This window comes from Pteropus alecto, unplaced genomic scaffold (genome assembly GCF_000325575.1).
Source record: "Pteropus alecto unplaced genomic scaffold, ASM32557v1 scaffold75, whole genome shotgun sequence".
NCBI classification, from domain to species: Eukaryota; Metazoa; Chordata; class Mammalia; order Chiroptera; family Pteropodidae; genus Pteropus; species Pteropus alecto.
This window is the reverse complement of record NW_006440638.1, coordinates 285,081-304,560: the sequence shown is the minus strand read 5'-3', so window position 1 is coordinate 304,560 and position 19,480 is coordinate 285,081. Positions and strand designations below refer to the sequence as shown.

At 49.2% G+C, this 19,480-nt stretch overlaps 1 protein-coding gene across 6 annotated transcripts in view; it reads left to right on the top strand.

Moving 5' to 3' along the window:
- IQSEC1 (IQ motif and Sec7 domain 1) overlaps positions 1 to 19,480 on the top strand; it is a 92,999-nt gene extending 73,519 nt beyond the window's left edge. For 3 of the 6 annotated variants that reach the window (XM_015593771.2, XM_025050678.1, XM_025050676.1), the window contains 9 exons: positions 379 to 545; positions 5,336 to 5,475; positions 5,908 to 5,937; positions 7,481 to 7,606; positions 8,761 to 8,860; positions 9,572 to 9,754; positions 10,641 to 10,817; positions 17,062 to 17,111; positions 18,428 to 19,474. In XM_015593771.2, the coding sequence (XP_015449257.1) occupies positions 379 to 545; positions 5,336 to 5,475; positions 5,908 to 5,937; positions 7,481 to 7,606; positions 8,761 to 8,860; positions 9,572 to 9,754; positions 10,641 to 10,817; positions 17,062 to 17,111; positions 18,428 to 18,985 (1,531 nt within the window). In that variant the 3' untranslated portion in view covers positions 18,986 to 19,474. Of the gene's footprint in view, positions 1 to 378; positions 546 to 5,335; positions 5,476 to 5,907; positions 5,938 to 7,480; positions 7,607 to 8,760; positions 8,861 to 9,571; positions 9,755 to 10,640; positions 10,818 to 17,061; positions 17,112 to 18,427 lie in introns of all 6 variants that reach the window. The other 3 variants (XM_025050677.1, XM_006917438.3, XM_025050679.1) reach the window with 2 other exon arrangements.

The window sequence follows — 19,480 nt, the reverse complement described above, 5'->3', positions numbered from 1 at the left end:
AGAGAGTACAGGGCACACTCCTGCCTTTTAAGGTACAGTCTTGGAGGTGCTCACATTCCATTGTCCAAAACTTAGTCATCTGGCTGTACCAGCTCCTAGGGAGATTGGGGAATGTGGTCTTCACCCTGAGAACCACTGCCAGCTATAGTGCAGGTGGGTGGAATATAACTAAAGTGAGAAGGGATGAGTGGATAGTCAGGGTGGACTCTCTGCCAGGCAAGTGTTATCCCTATTTACCAGATGCAAAAGCTGAGCCTCAGAGAGCAGTGACCAGCCTCAGCTGTTTAGTGTTAGGCTAAGCTGTGGCGGCTATCATGAGTAAGGGGCAGGCTCCTGACTGAGGTGGCCTTGACCTTCTTCCCTCACCCTGACCTCCAGCCAGCGGTACTGTATCTGTAACCCCGGGGTAGTGCGGCAGTTCCGGAACCCAGACACCATCTTCATCCTGGCCTTTGCCATCATCCTGCTCAACACGGACATGTACAGCCCCAACGTCAAGCCTGAGCGCAAAATGAAGCTGGAGGACTTCGTCAAGAACCTCCGAGGTGAGCTCTCCTTGCTCTGGGCTCAGAAGCACAGCCTCCCAGGTGTGGGGCTGAGAGGTGAATTCAACATAGCCTCACGCTGGGTGCAGGAGAACAAGGGAGCCAGGCTCCAGTGCACCCACTTCTTGGGCAGAAGGGCCTTCAGGGAGCGTTGATCCCAATAATGTGCAAATGCAGCACAAATTATCATAAAGGGCAAGTGCTGTCTTAAGGGTGCAGATAGTGGGGGTACAGATTGAGCAACGCATGCCTGAGTCTCTGGGTGCGGGGAGCCTTACTTCTGGAGGAAGTGATGTTTTTCGCTTGGTATGGATGCACAGGGGTTTGACAGGTTGAGGTGGAGGGAAGTTTCTTACGAGAGAACAAAGGCCTGAGAAGGCAGCTTGTCACAGTGCCAGAGTGCTGAGCCAGACACAGGTTTACCAAAGTCTGGTTGGGAGGATATGCAGGAGCATGGAATAGAGCCCAAGTGCTGGGAACCCTGAGGCCTCCAGCAGGCGGGGGCCAGATAGAGGGGCCAGCATACCCTGTCTCCCATCATTGCTGTGCCCTTCACAGCATCTGCCCCACCACTCCTCTCCTACATTCCATGTTCCTTTTAAAACTGACTTGCCTTGTTTTTGTTTCTTTAACTATACTTTTTAAAGCAACCTTATATCATCACTGTAAATGGGAAACCAGTAGCATTTGCCACACATAGGCAGTCATTATAAAAATGAATACAGTGAAAAGAAAGCACCACTGTTAATTCCAGCCAGAGCTGTTTCTGCCTGGGCCCTGAGGCTGAGACTGCCCTCTCTTCCTTAGCAGGTGGATCCATGTTAGATAGGTGCTGGTGAGATAGGCAGCAAGAAGGGAGGCCTTCTCCTGGCATCAAGTAGGGAAGGAATTGAAAAGAGAGCAGCTGTCTTCCAGGTGGCTCCATGTTAGCTGACAGCATGTCCCTCATGCACCTGGAGTACCTGGAAGGCAGAGTAGGAACTATGTTCCTCTTCTTGAGAAATTCCAGCTGTAGCAGGCTTGAGGTCCCCTTAGAAATGTTATCATATTTTTATAAAAGGAGAAAAAGCTGGTCTAAGTCAAGTCCAACTGTGAGCTTGTTGAGCCATTTATATTGTCTACTCTTCTCCTTTATTTATGTAAAACTTCTGTTCTGCAATCCCCTCTCTTGGGGCAGGATAATTCTCTCATGGAGGCTCTACGGGGCCCTCCCTGGGATTTGAACCTTCCTGATGTCCCCCTGGTGGTGGGGACCACCGTACTAGGATGTTGATAGCTATATGAGAAATAACAGGAGGAGCCAGAAATGATTAGCCCAGAGGACAGAAGACTCAGGGAAGGACAGGGCTGCTGAGTAAGATATTTGCCCTCTTGTCAGTGGCTTTGTGGTTCGTATTCATCTTTATACCCAGCCATTTCATTAGTCTGGGTGAGACAGGGTGATGTTATCATCCCACTTCCCAGAGTAGGGGCTGAGCACCCTAAAACCAGTAGAGCGAGCTGCTGGTTCTATCTCCCTAGCTTGGGATGTTCCTGCCAAATCACCTCTTTTTAATCCAGGGACTTGGAGGTGTTCTGCCCCATCTTCCTTGTGCTTTAGAAGGAATAACTAAGGCTCAGAGTGAGACAGGACTTGACCAGATCACACAGCAAGTGAGTATCAGAGGAGATAGGATCCTGATCTCCCAAAGCTAGGCTGGCACTGTGCCAGACACATGTCTAGCTTGTTTTTTTTAGAGGTTCCCTCCTCCCCCCCGTGCACACACACAACTGGACACACATTTTCTCCAGAATCACTCACTCCAGTTTCCCCAGTGGGGGTTCAAGGATAGGTAGAAGAGGAATAGCTCACCAGCATGGAAGCCAAATGAGCAGTATTTTCTTTTTATTGTTTTTGTTTAAAAAATTTTTAATGTATATTTTTTAAATTGGGTATTATCTTCACATAGTTCCAAAGCCAGAAAGTAATACAACCCAGAAATCATGCTCCTTTGTTTTTACCCAAATGAGTTGAAAATGTACATCCACACAAAAACCTGCACACAGATGTTTTTAGCAGTTTTTTCATAATTGCCAGAACTGGAAGCAACCAAGACATCCTTCAGTAGGTGAATGGATAAATAAACTGGTATATCTAGACAATGAGATATTATTCAGCGCTAAAAGAGATGAGCTACCAAGCCATGAAGAGACATGGAACCATAAATGCATATAACTAAGTGAAAGAAGCCAATCTGAAAAGGCTACATACTGTATGATCCCAACTATATGACATAATGGAAAAGGCAAAACTATGGAGACAATAAAAAGATTAATGGTTGCCATGGGTGGTAGAGAGGGAGGGATGAATATGTGGAGCACAGAAGAGTTTAAGGGCAGGGAAAATACTCCCTGTATGATAGATGAATGCAGGTCTTTATACATTTGTCATAGAAAGTACAACAGCAAGAGTGAACCCTAAGGTAAACTCTGGACTTTGGGTGATTACGAGGTGTCAGTATAGGTTCATCATTTGTAACAAATGAACCACTTGGGTTGGAGTGGTTGATAATGGGGGAGGCCGATGCGGAAGCAGAGAGTATATGGGAAATCTCTGTACTTTCCCCCAAATTTTTCTGTGAACTTCATTCTGCTCTAAAAATAAATTCTGTTTTAAAACCCCCAGAAGATATAAAAGGTCCATAGCAGAGCCTTCCACCCTTGCCATCTGCCTGGCCATACTTTCCACCCCTAGAGGTCATCAGTGTTTAGCTCCTGAAGTCCCACACAAAATTCCTCTATTCAAGCAAGTACAGACTTCCATGATTGGTTCTACCTTCTTCTGTATTTACTTTTTTTTTTTCATTTAATAAATCCAAGAGATCCCAGACAAGAAAAAGTAAAGGAATTCATCACCACCAAACCAATATTACAGGAAATGTTAGAGGGACTTCTTGAAGGAGGAGAAAAAAGATTAAAAATATGAATAATAAAAGGGCAATATGAATAATAAAAGGGCACTTATGTGTCAATAATTAAAAGATTAAAAATATGAATAATAAAAGGGTACTTATGTGTCAATAATTACTTTAAATATTAAATGGACTAAAGCTCCAATCAAAAGACATAAGGGTGACTGAATGGATAAGAAAACAAGACCCTTATATACTTTGCCTACAAGAGACTCACATCAGATTGAAAGATACGCACAGACCGAAAGTAAAGGGATGAAAAAATTAAAAGATACATGCACTCCTACATTCACTGCAGCATTATTTACGATAGCCAAGATATTAAAGCAACCTAAGTGCCCATCAGTAGATGATTGGATAAAGAAGATGTGGTACATATATACAATGGAATATTACTCGGCCATAAAAAAGAATGAAATCTTACCACTTTCAACAACATGGATGGACCTACAGGGTATTATGCTAAGTGAAATAAGTTAAAGAAAGAAATACCATATGATTTCACTTATATGTGGAATCTTAAAAACAAAACAGAAACAGACTCATAGAAATAGAGAACAAACTGATGGTTGCCAGGTTGGGGGTGGGGGTTTGGAGAGGCTAGGTGAGAAAGATGAGGGATTAAGAACAAATTGCCAGTTGTAAAAATAGTCATGAGGATGTAAAGTACAGCATAGGGAATATAGTCAATAATGACTATGGTGTCAGGTGTACTAGATTTATTGGGGGATTCACTTTGTAAGTTATATAAATGTCTAACCACTATGCTGTATACCTAAAACTAACATAAATTGTATGCCAACTGTAATTGAAAAATAAATTTTTTTTTAAATCCAATAGAATGCTTTTATGTTGGTTTGCTGTGGTCTTTATTGCTGCTTGCAGGTGCATAGTACTCTGTTGTGCCAGTGTGTGATGATTGGTTGACCAGTCCTCTGTTGATGGGTAAATGGGTTACTTCCGGTTTTCTCCTATTTGGAAACAATGCTGCAGTGAATAACCTTGTATGTGTATCCTGTCCCATGAGATAAATTCCCCCAATGTAATCAGTGGGCCAGAGGGTGTTTGAATTTATAATTGTGACAGTGCCAAATTGCCCACCATTTCACCATCCCACCTGCAGTCTATGGGATGCCCCTCCCATAGCCTCATTAATAGTGTGTGTTATCAAACCATGAGCCAGTCTGAGGCCTGAGGATGGATATGGGTTTGAGTTTCTTTACTCACAACAATTCTGAGGGTGGTGTAGCAGAAAGGGTGTGCATTTGTCAGGGCAACCGGGTTCGAGTCCTGGCCTCCAGCTTCTGCCCACATGATGTGGTACAACAGCTGGCAAAACTGCTCAGACACACTGAGCTCTCATTTTGTGGAGCATGCCATGAGCTGCTCACACTTCCTCAGAAAGACTGAGTCACAAGTCTAACAAGGGATGAAGTGAGGACTTGGGCCCAGGTCCATTGGAGTCTGAACTCACAAACGCTGTCTACACAGCCTCCCCTCACTCAAACCCCAACCCCATGCTTGGGCCTGGGCTTTTCTATCTGTGGAACAGGAATGGTTATGCCCACCCCACGGGGCTGTGGTCAGGATCTGCAAGGTAATATTTATCAAGCTCTCTGAGCAGCCCCCCTACACTAGTCCAGGTGGCTGTATTGGCCTTGTCCCTGGTGGAAGGATTCTGAGGAATCTGGATGACTGAGGATGTTCAGTAGCTGTGGGTCTGGAAGGTCTGTGGTTCTGTTGGGACTGATGAAAAGGATTGCTGTTCTGATTTGGTTTTAAAAATGGTAACTCAGGGTGAGCTTGGGGCTGAATACCTGGCTGCTGTCTCCTACCCAGGGGTGGATGATGGTGAAGACATTCCCCGGGAGACGCTGATCGGGATCTATGAGCGTATCCGCAAGCGAGAGCTGAAGACCAATGAGGACCACGTATCCCAGGTGCAGAAGGTGGAGAAGCTCATCGTGGGGAAGAAGCCGGTATGTGGTGGCTCTGTGTCCCAGGGCAGCAGCTGGCAGGTGCGGGATCCTCACCAACCGTTTCCAACCCTCTCAGTTTGACCCCAGACCTGCTGCTTGCTTTGATTCAAGTGGCTTCTAATATTTGGGACTAATGAGCCTTTGCTCTGGGTTAAAATCGAAGAGAACCTAAGGCGCTTAACAAACCAACAGGCAGAATTGTACAGTGGTTCCTTGGTGACCTGAGAATGCCCTCAGAGCCCCCTCAGAGCCTGCTAACAGTAGGTCCTCCCCCATTTACCCCCTGGAGTGTGGGTGGACTGAGCTAAAGAAAGGTGCTGTGGGAGAGACATTGCTTCTTTGACTTTGCATTGCCTGTTAGTTCCCTCAGGGTGGGGTGTATCTTTTAGAACATTGATATCTTTTTTCTTTGTTTACTGTTTCCCCATGTAGATTGGATCCCTGCATCATGGGCTTGGCTGTGTGAGTATCCCTCTGCTTTCACATTCCAGCTAATATCCCACCCTGGGGGTGCCCAGCATGATCATATTTCCTGGCTCCCAGATCCACAGGTCTGGCTGCTTGAGTTAATTTCTGGGGCAATAAGAAATTTAGTTTTCATAATTATCCCAGCCTCGAACCTCTGCAGGCCCAGAGTTCATGGCCACACGGAGAGGGCTGTGCTGTTAGGCTCTGAAAGCAGATAGTCTCCTTTCCTCTTGTCTGAGTCTAACTGAGCTCAGAGACCAAGGCTTGTACCCAGACCTCAAGATACTGCACCTGAAACAAATGATCTTGGTGTGCAATGGAGGGTCTTCTCCTTCCTTGCCCAGCCCACGCTCTGCCCACAACAACTTGCTCATGCATCAGGACCCTTTACACTTCCACAACCTTGAGGAAGTTTGTCTGCACACCTCTGGAGCACACATATATATGGCTAACCTGGCAGTCCCTTGACACATCCCTCGGGTGTCTTTACCCATCACTGGCCAGCCAAGCCAGGCTCACAAACCCCTCTAACTTCCCTCCTCTTCCCAGTTTCCCCTAGAGACCAAGACAACTGGATACTTCCATGACCTGCCCTCACTCACCTCTCTAGCCCCACATTTCACCATCTTTCTTTTGTACTTTTGCTCCAAACAGCATTGCTCCCTGAGCATGCCAGGCTGGGCCATACATTTCCCTCCCCTCTTCTTGTCTTCCTGATGCACTGAGCTTGGGTGCCCTCTACCAGGGTGCCCCTAGCAGAGTTAACACTCTCTGGCTCCAACCATGCTTACCTGCTGGGGGTCTTATCCAGGCGTGTACTATCTGTCTCCTTACTAACTTATCTGTCTCCTGCATGGTAAGCCTGGGAACTCCCAGAGCCATGACTGGGCTTCCCTGATGGTTTGTCACACCAGGCCTTGAGAACAGCTTGGGCTGCGAGGTGGGGACTCTTTGAACTCAAGGCAAGTGTGTAGAGCAGAGGATCAGGTCAGGTCCCACAGCACTGACTGCTGGTTCAAGAGTTTGGACAGGGTCTTTCAGGCTGCAGAAGCATCAAAATCCTTTAGGAGTAGAAAATCTCCCAAGTTTCTGCAGCCAGCTGGTTGTGTGGCTGAGGCAAGTTGCTCAACCTCTCTGTGCCTCAGTTTCTTCATCTAGAGTAGACTATCTCTGGAAAAATGTTTGCAGGTTTAATGGGCACTTTGTGGGGACTCAGAAAATATGCATTCCTCTCTGGCTAGAGGTTCACATGTGAGCATGTTGCTCCAAGAAATCTGATACCTGCCTAAAAGAATTGAAGGGACATCTTACAAGAAGGGAGGTATTTACCATGGTCCTGCAGAAGAGTTCCTGAGAACAGATTGAGAAAATTGATACAAGCCAAAAAATACATTTCATTCTGCATGGTTTACAAGATAAGGCATTTTTGAACAAAAGGCCCAAGGGCTGGGTTTCTAGCACACAGGCTAGTCCTGTGTTGCCCAGCCCTCAGAGGAGGGTCAGGTGGCTGAGGGCTGCTTTTTCCCTCCCTGCACAGGTGCTCTCTCTGCCTCACCGGCGTCTGGTCTGCTACTGCCGGCTCTTCGAGGTTCCAGACCCAAATAAGCCCCAGAAACTCGGACTGCACCAGCGAGAAATCTTCCTTTTTAACGACCTTCTGGTGGTATGTGGTGCCCCACTGGGTGTCATGACTGAGAGTTGCAGTGCAAGGAGACCTGGCTGTGTGCCGTGAGCATGAGAAAATGCACACATAGCTGTAGGGTAGAGGTGAGGGGTAGAGTTCTCCCATGTCTTTGGGTTACCGAGGGCAGAATCCAACTCAAACTGCTGCTGATGAAAACAGGGCTTCATTGGCTCATGTAAAAGTCCAGAGGGGGATTTGGAGCCCTAGCTGTGGCAGGTTCCAGAGGCTTAGACTTGTTAGCAGGACTCCTTTTTATGTTTTGTCTCTTAGCTGCATAGGCTCTTCCTCTGCATGGGCTCCCTTCGCAGGGAGGCTCCATCGGAGAAAGGAAAGTCAGCCTCAACATCTCCAGGCTTAATTCTGTCCCCTTGGCCACCAGTGGGATTCTCTTCCTAAGAATCCAAGCAAAGGTCTCATTTCCTGTGCCTGAGCCTGAGTTAGTCACAGCCTCAGGACTAATGGACTGAGGGTGGCAGAGAGATAGGGAGACTGAGGAGCTCTAGCCCAAAAAATGGCAGCACAGTTGCGAGCCAGTAGGGGTGAAGATGCCCCTGCAGAGAGCAGGAGGAACATGTTCTTGGATCTCTATCTTTCCTGCATGCCACAGACTTTCTTGCCAGAGGCCCCTATCCCCAGTTCCCACCTGTTTGAGAATAAGTTACTCTTCTCTGATTCCTGAGATCATAATCCAGATAATGTGGGTTCAAATCCTTTATTAAGCATCCCTTTTAAGCAAGTCACTTCAGATCTCTGATTCTCAGTTTCCACTATAAAATTAATCTCTCAAAAGGTTACAGTGGTCAGATGGACATAAGACCCTTGCACAGTGCCCTCGATATCACGAGATAATATGCCTTATACCTTTCTGCTGGGTTTGAAGCGCTTTGTAGCCAGCCAGAATGGCACCAGGGTCTCACAGGAACAGAAAACAGTATCCACATCCAGGCATGAATGTACATATGTTCCTCCCTGTGTCAGCTCTTCCCTTCCACAAGGGTCTCCTGACCTCTGAACTGCAGAGTAATTCTCACACAGGAGAACATTGCCAAATCCATTTATAATCCTGAACTCCCTGAGCTGCTCCGGGGCAGTGAAGATGATGTGACTTAGCCTTTGTTTCTGGCCGCCCCTAGGTCACCAAAATCTTCCAGAAGAAGAAGAACTCAGTGACGTACAGCTTCCGACAGTCCTTCTCCCTGTATGGCATGCAGGTCCTGCTTTTCGAGAACCAGTGTAAGTCTATCCTGGAGGCCTGCCTTGGCCTAGATGTGTATGTGCTGGAGCACTTGTCCACACATGGCTATGACCGTCACACAGCTCTAACTTCATAGTCAGGAAGCACTCTTTTTCCCATTCTCTCTCCTTCCTCTTTCTGCCATCAATGACAGAAGCCCAGGGTGGCTTCTCCTATGCTCTCTTTGTCTAATAAGCAGCAATAATTAGGAAGAATTTAATAACCTTATACATAGTGCTCATTGAATTTACTTTTACTGTTACTTCTTGCAGGTGATAAGATTTTTTAATTTAGGGCAGAGTGAATTTATTTAAATAAAATATTGATAAGAAAGCATGAAGTAAATGGCATAGATGATATGCAAATATGGCCAAACAGTTGAAGGTAATACTGGAGGGACTGTACAGGTCCAGGGCTGAGCCCTGGAGCTGACAGCCAGGGTTCAAATCCTAGCTCTTGCAGTTAGTAGCTGTGTGGCCTGGCTGCTTAACCTCTTTGGGCTACGTTCCCTTTGTCTATAAAATAGGTGTTGCCAGTGCCTGCCTCACACCATTAGATACCTGTAAAGCATTCCTGGCACAGAGGAAGTGCTTGGTCAGGATTCATTCTTAGGTACAATTGGAAGGCCTTCTTTGGGTGTGAGTGGGTCATGGGAGCCCTGGGATTTTGGAAGGGAACTGGCTGCTGCCTAGGACACTCACACTTTGTAGGCTACTCCTTTTTCTTTGCAGACTACCCCAATGGCATCCGGCTCACGTCTGCAGTCCCTGGAACCGACATAAAAGTATTAATAAACTTTAATGCTCCCAATCCTCAAGACCGAAAGAAATTCACTGATGACCTACGAGAGTCCATCGCGGAGGTGCAGGAGATGGAGAAGCACAGAATAGAATGTAAGTTGCAGACCTCCTGGGGAGGAAGAGCCATGACCTTGGCATCTTTCGGACACAGGCGCTGGCTCCTATATGGTGGCAGTAACTCTGAGAGCCCGCAGAAATGAGATTCACCAGTCTTTTCAGGTCTTCCCACAGCCATGTGACCAGCAGCCCATATGCCAAGGTCACAGGAGATGATACAGAGAGGGAAGGGGATGGCAGAGGCCTCCTGGTGAGAGCCAGGGCTTCAGAGACCCAGGCCCATCCTGCTTGTGATACCACATCGCATGCTCTAAGGACAGGTCCCTGGCAACCCCATGAGACAAAAACTCCTGGAGCTGAGCTCTTTGCACTTCAGTGTCATTATTTATTTGCCTTCCAAATCAGGGCCCTACAGATTGATGAGGTTACAGCCAAGCCCATCACCTGGGTTCTGTTAGAGCCCATTATAACCCTTGCCTCTCCTGGCTCCAAGCTTCACTGCCAGGAGGTGCAGGTGTTTCTCCCTCTGGCACCTCCATGCAAGGCCAGTTAACTCTTGCTCATCTCCAGACCCAGGCAACTCTGTCTCCTCTGACCCTCAAGCCTAGAAAGTGACTGTGTTTCCTGTGGATTACAAAGCACTCTGACCTCTCCAACCTCCTTTCTGGGGTCTCCTTTGGGCTCCCTTTTATTGAAGATAGCCAGCCATTACATCTTCTTTTTCCTAAGACAACCATGCTCCTTACGTTTCCCCCATTCCAAGCAGATGGAGACTCAGTACAGTGCCAACCTTGAACAGAGGATGGTGGTTTTCTGCATTTCCTCCTGGCATAGGTCCTGGCTCTGTCTGCCATCCCACCCCCTGCTGCCCTCTCCTGGCTAAACATGCTTCTCTCACTGAGCCCTTGCCCCTCTATTTCAGCGGAGCTTGAGAAGCAGAAAGGCGTTGTGCGGCCCAGCATGTCCCAGTGCTCCAGTCTCAAAAAGGAGTCGGGCAACGGGACGCTGAACCGGGCCTGCCTGGATGATAGCTATGCCAGCAGTGAGGGCCTCAAGCGCAGCGCCCTCAGCAGCTCCCTGAGGGACCTCTCGGAAGCAGGTAAAAGCTGGGCCTAGGACCACCTTCCTAGCCTAATGGATGCAGGACTCAGACCAGGCATGCCAGCAGTTGGGGCATGAATTCTGTGCCGGAAAGGGACCGCGGTGGTGGCCAGCAATAGAGGGCTCAGACTATTGGGTTCCTTACAACCACCCCCAAATCATAGTATCATATGACCATACAGAGAGGACATCCCGAAAAAGCGAAAGAGAACAGGACCGATTGTCAAAGGCAGAATGGCAGGGAGGTTACCCCCATTCATTCTTTCTTCTAGAGGTTTTATTTATTCTTTTATTTTCCGAAAATTGCTTTCACGAAGAGTGAGCTAGGCCCACTGATGGATGTGTCCCATTTACTCTGTGCTGCTGCATCCTTGTGTTTTATGCTGATGAATGAAATAGAGTAAAGCCCTCTAAACTGTGTCTGGAAACCCCCACTCCCACTGTCCCTGGTCTTGCTTTTTCCCCAGAGGTCTCCTTTCATGGGAAACCCAGGCCTCTGTTCAGCCCAGAAGCGGTTCCAGGGACTCTATTCAGCCCTGGGAGAAAGCCCTGGTGGAAACTGAGTTTTGTTGTTTTTTGTGTGTTTAATTTGTGTGTGTTTCTGCGTGTTTAATTTGCTTCCAGTTTCTTAACCCCCAAGCAAGTAGCACACCTCAAGCCTCCCAGATTTCTCAGGGCAGAGGCAGGGTACACCTGGAGCATCAGGGTGCTGCGGGCTTCTGCCATCAACTGGACAGGTGAAGGAGGGAGGTACGGGAACAGACCTAACTGACTACCTGTGAGCTCTGCTCCAGCCTGCTTTGCCTGCTGGCTCTGTCAGAGAAGCTGTGGAGTGAGGGAATGCACCCTGGCAACCCCTCAGTCTTCCGCTAGTTGTGTATACCTGGTCAGTTTATCCCAGGAAGAGGCTCAGGGCCTGTGGTGAAGCAGGGGTTGCAGTGCATTGTTGTACAGTGGGCATGGGGCTATGCCCAGTACTGTAGGCTCCCAGGACTCTGGGCTCTACCTGCCTTGAGGCCCCAGATGTCCTGGCCCCAGGAACCCCTGATTTATTGGGGGAGACCCTATTGGGTCGAGATCAGGCTTCTCTCCAGTGGCCCAGCAGTCCCCTTCCCTCCTAGGGGCTTGCCTATCCCCCCTGCCTCAGGTATCACCAAGTGGCCAGCTCTGGGCCCATGTAAGAGAGCCTACTTATGTCCCCATCTTGTACCTGCCTTGCCAGCAGCTCTGCCTCTCTTTGCTTATCTTATTCATTTCCCAGAATTTTTTTCTTTTTTCTTTCTTTCTTTTTTTTTTTTAATTTGGATTTTTTTCCTTTTTTTTTTTTTTTTTTTTTTTTTTTTTTGTCTTGTCATTTTTTTTTTTTCCCTTCATAGTGAAAATCAGAAATCCATTGCCAACATGAGGCTTAACCCAGGGTTTCTCAACCCCAGTCCCATTGACATTTTGTGCCTAATAATTCCTTGCTGTGGGGACTGTCCTGAGCGGGAAGTTCAGCAGCATCCTTGGCCTCTGTCTTCCATTCATGACAATTAGTAATGTCTCCAGAAATTGCCAGATATTGTCTAGAGAGCAAAGTCACCCTTGGTTGAGAAGCATTGGTTTTCCCTGTGGCTTGTTAAACTCAGCTAAACATAACAGTACTGCCATGAGCCTCTGCAGGCTGGGAGCATGGGGCCTGTGTTTGAGTTTGTGCAGTGGAGCAGGATCTGGCCTCTGTTATCTGGAGGGCTGGGGGCCCTGTCTAACCTCCTCATGTAGCAGTGGCTCTATTAGAACTGAAGTTTTCAGCATGTCCAGACACACTCAGTACGGTCCTGGTAGTCAGGACCTCAGTGGTCCACTCTCTGAGAGAGCTTAGGGGGTTAGACAGAGCCACACGCCCAGGCATATGGCCATGTGAGGGATGGAACTCCAGGGTTTGGCTGATTTCCATTTATTATTTCTATTGCCACTGTCACTTGGGGATTCTGAGCTGAGAAGGACTCTAGAGATTATGTCCTCTCAGGGACCAAAGCCACACTGAAAAGAATCCCCAGGAAAGAAAATCCCCTACCCCCAGGAAGGTTAGAGAGTGAGATGAGGTGAGTCTTTGAGTTCTGGTAGCTGCCAAGGCCCCAGACTGTGTACAGGACACCTGTGGCTTCCAGAGGGAGACACTCCAATGTCAGTAGCCTTTTCAGAAGATGCTGGACTCGGCAGCTGAAGGTGCGGAATTAGGTGCTCTGGACTAAGTTAGGGCAAAGCTCTCCAGAGGCAACATCAATCCCACCTACCATGACTTTCACTGAGATGAGCTTGTCGAGAAGATGCTCAGTGCTTGGCAAGTCATCACTCCCAGAGCAACTGCCCCAGATCTGTACTCATACATCCCTCCAGGAGAAAACACACCAGGAAATTGTCCTCAGTCCTCCATGAACCTTGGGGACCCAGTAGGCAGTCATGGCCTAGGAAGAAGCCTGGTAGCAGATACCTCCAGGAGCCCCTGACATTCTGAGAAGTAGAGGAAGGGGCCTGAGTAAGCTCCAGCTTCCTACTGAGCTGTGAGGCCTCACTACATGTCTCTCCACATGGTCTTCCTGCATCTAGGGCCCTGTACTCATTTCAGTGGTACCAGAGCTCTGTTGGCCTGAGATCAGGACTAGCAAGGACCATAGATACAGGTGTGACTGAGCCTTACTTAGCCGCTGCCCCAGATCAGTCAAGTCATAGTGGACACTATCTGTGGGCCCCCAAGGTCATCCTGTCTCTCCCTGGCTGAGCTGCCCAACACCAGTCCCCATGGGGATATCTCTTTCCTGAACCCATCATTGTCCCAGAAACAGCTGGAGACCTACTGTGTCCTGCACCAGGGCAGCCCGGTCTGGGGAGACTTGGCAGCTATGGGTGACCAGTTTCCAAAGCAGCACCTGCTGTCCCAAGACAGGTACTCTGCACACAAAATGGCTTGTGGCTACCTCTCTTGGGACAGGGGCCATGCTCAGGGGTACACTTGAGATGGCCACCCAAGCAGAGCCCAGCAGAGGATGTACAGCACACTGATTCCAGAGTTATGCTGATAAGATCTTCTCCCCTCTCTGCCTGCTGGTCATTAGCTATCAGCACCTGGCTAAGTTACATCTCTGGGCCTCAGTTTCCCCAGCTGCAACATAGGGACTTCTACTTTACTCCAAGAATCTCTGTAAGAGAGTCGATGCATGCCAAGCATTTAGGGCAGGGCCTGCCCCACAGTTTGTGTAGCTGTTGTCACTAATTATGCTTGGCCTTTAGCATTGGTAAGGGCCACAGGGCAAAACCTCTGGGCAGAGAGCCCTGCCTGCATCCTGTCCTGACTTTTAAGAGTCAGAGAAAGGCTCTAAAGAGCCATGCTAGGAGCCCCTTCCAGACATGATTCTGATCACAGCTGTGGCTGGGCTGGTAGGGCCTGATTTGGCTCTAGGAGAGGTACTGGGGTAGGCTCACCTAAGGCTAGTGCAGGATCCTGAGAGAAGGAGAAGGTACCTGTAAACAGTGCAGGTGAGGGGTAGTGTGGGCACGTGGCATGAGCCACTGTTATGGCATATTTTGCTTCTATTATAGATAGTGTGGGATGTGGTTCCATAGTGTAGCGGTTATCACATCTGCTTTACATGCAGAAGGTCCTGGGTTCACGCCCCAGTGGAGCCACAGTCCATGGTCTACGGCTATGCCACCCTAAACAAGCCCAATGTCTGATCTCGGAAGCTAAGCAGGGTCGGGCCTGGTTAGTATTTGGATGGGAGACCACCTAAGAAGACCAGGTGCTGCCACTAGTCACACGGAGACTGACTACAAGTATGGACATGGCTCCCTATAACCCCTCCCTGATACTGGGGGAAAGGCATGAAGCACACAGTCTAGTGACAGCTGTTCTGCTGCATTTCACAGTGTGATTTCTTTGACATTTACTTCTGATAATAATAATAATAATAATAATAATAATAATAAATAGTGTGTGCACATGTGCACATGCCTAGATATAGGTCTGTAGTGCGCAAGTGTCTGTGGATGTGTCTGTGAGTGGGGTCTCTGAGACTAAAGTGCAGAAAGCTCTTATAGGCACACCCCACATCTCATGCTGATCCGAGAAGCAGAGAAGATAAGTTCTAAGAAATTCAGCATCACTCAAAGACATCCAAGTTAAAGCTCTCCTAAGTCTTGCCCCACGTTGGGCAGGAGGAGGAAGAGGGGTAGGGGTATTTGTTCAGCTCCAAGTCAGCACCATATGTAGTCCCAAACCTAACTCCAAGCCTGGCCTTACTCTCATTGGAAGATATAAGCTGGCTGGAAGGCACTACTGGGCACTGGTGAGGCAGGCTTTCTCCTCTGTCCCTGGTTTTTACCCCTTAGAGAGGCCAGAGAGTGGATTTAAATTCCCAAAGCAACAGAGATCTGACCTTTTCTCCACACGGTGCCACAATATTCTGAGTGTTTGATGTTTGTGGCCAGCCTAGGAGGGGAGGCACAGATGACACGCCCATTTCACAGATGCAGAAACTGAAGAGTCAAAAGAGTGCCACATGGGGTCACCTCCCCGGCCAAAGAGCCTCCTTCTGGGAGGCTGGACTCATTCTGCTTCATGTCCCTGGTCCACTGTTGGGACAGAAGGGAGAAAGGGAAGAAGGTCAGCCTCTTCTCACACCAGCTGAAAGATGAGGAAATGGGACCCTCATCTTTCTTCTGGCTGAGAATAAGGGCCAGGTTGTGCCTGGTTCTCCTGGGTCTTCAGCAACTGGAGGTTCTCTCACACATGCCAGAGTCCAGCAAGGCCTTCTTTAGATCTCAGGCTCCTAGTTGGAATTCAGGCTGTTGGTGGGGAGGGGGGCAGTAGTCAGCAGGCAAGGCAAAAGGGACTAGATCTCTCCTGAGCCTATCGTGGCCTGCCTAGGACCAAGACCCTGTCCTGGGCATGGCCTGGAATACTTAGGCACCTCCATGAGGCCCAAAGGACCCATAGGCACACCCTCTCTACCTAATGTGGGCCTAGGCTGTAGGCCACAGAGAGGCACATGGCAATCTCTCCTGTCTTCCAAGCTCCCCTGGGTCTGGCCTGGGTCCAGCTCAGAAGGGAATATGGCCAAAATTTCTAGCCTTAGAGATGGACAGGCAGATCTGTAGGTGAACCCTGCTCACTGTAGGGATTGAGCTGGTCAGATCATTGGCCAGAGCCTGTCTCCCCCTTGGCATGAACAGAGGGGCACCTGGGGTTTGACCCAGAACAACTGTGGTACTTAGCTCATGGCCAGGGCTGCAGAGATGGAAGGAAGCCTAGAGAATATCAAGTGGGAGGCCCCTTCTCTGTGTCCTGCTTCCCATTTGCGTTCCCAGAGCTTGAACATGGAGGCTGGGTCCCTAAGCTTGAGCACCTTTCTTCCTGCCGGCCTAGATGTCTTGCAGGAATTCACAGAGGGGTCCTCCTGAGGGATTGTGGAGGCCAGAGTAGCCCCTGACATCCCAAACCAAGAGAAAGACTCAGCCTCCCTCTAACATAGCCTACCATGTCCCATGCACTGGGGACATAAAAAGCCGTTGAAAGTGAGAGCTGAAAGAATGCTTGTGGCATCCCTAGTGGGTGGTGCCCACCACAGAGAAAGAAGCAGGACTCCGGTTCCTTCCCAGCAGCACTGGACCCTGTCTCTTGGCCCCAGCTAGGGCCCTGCACAAACCAAACATTCAGCCCCAGAGCCAGCAGTATCTTTAATCTATCCAGGAAAAAAAGGATACGAAGTTTAGTTTTCTCCTAACCATTAGGCCCACCTTTCCTGGAAGGGGGAGCTATTAAGTATGTATGTATATGCAGATACGTACCATACATATATGAAATCCATTGGAAGCCAGACCCATGCAGAATCACATTTTGTTTGTTTTTAGCTGTTGGAGAAGTTGTCTTTACCCCTGACGCCTGTTAGCAGCTTGCTGAGGCCAACCTGAGTATGGGGCTTCAGGTCACACTTGTATACCCACCTAAGCCTCCTGGGGGCCCTCCCCACAGTCTGCCAGCCCAAGAGAAGGGTTATAAAGTTGGGGCTGGTTGAAAAGATTTTTTTTCCTGTCTTTTAAATCCCACCCCCCTCCCTTTTTTTAAAACTCATACTGTCCTGCTGCCAGCTCCCCACCGCTCACACCCAGCTAGTGGGCCCCATACCTGAGCCTGGTGGTGGTAGTGGCACAGTGCCCCGGCCTCATGTCTGCGTCTAACCTCTGGTATTGCATGTTCTGGGCAGGGAAGCGAGGGCGTCGCAGCAGTGCGGGATCGCTAGAGAGCAATGTGGAAGTAAGTAGGAAGCACCTACGTTCAGCTGGCTGTCATGTGTTGCCTCCCCAATCCTTGGTTTATATCTATTGTCTTTGTTTATTGTTTTTTGCTCTTCTCCTTACTGCACAGAGGCACAGACATGTGCTCCCCGCACTCCCCCTCCCAACCTGCCTCAGCCCAATGCATGCCAGCTTCCTCTCTGCCTAGAATCTCCCGTGCCTCTCACCGCTTGTTTGGGCTGGAATGGTGGGGATAGTTTTGGATTTTGTTTTGTTCCCATTTAACCCCTGTACCCTCTGGTCCCAGAGCATGGTTAACATCCCCAGCTTCCAGGCATTTCCCCCGGGTTCCCCCCAATAAGCACTGCTCTTGGGTGGGAAGCAGCAGTTGCTAAGCACCCTCCAGCCTTGCTCTAGGGGTTTTGCCAATTTCTGGACTTCCATGCTCCGCCACCCCCATCGCTTCCTTCCTGGAGTTTCGATTGCTGTGTGTTTATAGTCAGGGTACCATGGAATTGCTTAGCTAAATTGGGGGAGGAGGAGAGCTGTGAGAGAAAGAAAAACTGGATTTCATGAGATTTCATTCATTCTCCAACCATCTCTATATTACTGTTCACATCTTAACCTCAGCTTGCAGATCTTTTTGTTTCTTTTTTCTTGTTTGGTTTGCAGTAGGTAGCTGCAGTGAGATGCCTAGGCAGTCCACCACCCCCAGAACAAGGTTTCCCGAGCCCCTTCTGTTCCTCCACTACCTTCTCAGAAACCTTGGGACCCACACAGGCTGAGCAAATGTCCTTAGACCCATTGAGAGGACCCAGGAGAGCTGAGGGTGTGATTTCAACAGGAATGGTGTTCCTCCTCATGCACACTAGCCTGCCCCACTTTCCTCAGCACACACCACTCATGCACACTAGCCTGCCCCACTTTCCTCAGCACACACCACTCACAGACATCACCAAATAAATTGTTCTGGTCTGAAAGCTCAGGCTGCCCACCGTGGCAGGGTGCTTGTCAGGATGAGAGCCTAAACTTGTGCTGCTACTACGGTTGACCAGAAAGGAGTCTCTCCTCTCCTGTCCTACCTCCCACTTTTCTCACTGGAAGGCTACTGAATGTCCCTCCATGCCCCCCTCCCCCCACAACTGACCTGCCACAGTAGCTTGAGAGGAGGTGGCACCAGAGTCCAACTTCACCCAGCCCTATCCTCTGTGGCCAGTGAGTTGAACTAAGGCTTAGCAGTCAGTGGGTGAACTTTTTACATTTTTTTAAAAAAATCATTCTGACATAAGTGCTTTAAGATCTTTTAATTTTGATTTCTATGAATTTCCTTTTTAGGGGTCCATCATTAGCAGTCCTCACATGCGCCGGAGAGCTACATCAACACGAGAGTGTCCATCTCGCCCACACCAGACTATGCCTAATTCATCCTCCCTCCTGGGCTCCTTATTTGGGAGTAAGAGAGGGAAGCCCCCTCCTCAGACTCACCTGCCCTCAGCTCCTCCCCAACCACCCCCACACCCACCGAGCCTGCCCCACCCACAGCACTCCGTGGCTGGCCATCACCAGGGGCTGGCAGAAGGCCCTCCACAGGCCCAGATGCATGGGCACCATACCCAGTACTGCCACATGCAGCAGAACCCACCCCCCTACCACCACCACCACCACTACCACCCCCCTCAGCATGTCCAGCATGCACACCAGTACCACCATGGCCCCCACGGGGGGCACCCATCTTATGGGGCCCACTCACACGGGCACCCACTGCTGCCCTCAGCCCACACTGGCCACCCTGGCCACACAGGCCACACAGCACACCACCATGGGCAGCCCCTTGCCCCACCGCCCGCCACCAGCAGCAAGGCCAAACCCAGCGGCATCAGCACAATTGTGTAGACAGCTGCGGGATGGGGGCCAGACTTCCTGGAATAAGTGCACACCACACAGAGGCATGCCTGGGGCAGCCAGCCTCAGACCAGACCCAGAACACTTCTGTTTTCATCTTCCTGCCCTGCTCCCCCACAGCCTGGATGGAACCCCTTGAGCCCATGGGCTTGTGTCATAGGGAACAAAGCTCCTGATTTGATTTAGCATTGGCACCCCAGGTTCCATCCACCTCAACCCAAGGGGTGGTCCTCAGCCACCATCAGCCTTGAAATGGTGCCTCCAGCCAAGTAGATGTTGAACTGCCCTGTGCCCCACTGCAGCCTTCAGCTCTCTGCTCCCTAATTATACATGCATATGAATACCCAGCCTAGAAAAAGAAGAAACGAGACACAAAAAACCAGAGACAGAACAAAACAACCCAAAATTTGCTGCATTATTGCTCTTTTATTGACAATGGGCAAAAAATTAAGTAGACCTGATATGGTTGATGAAAATACGTAAGTA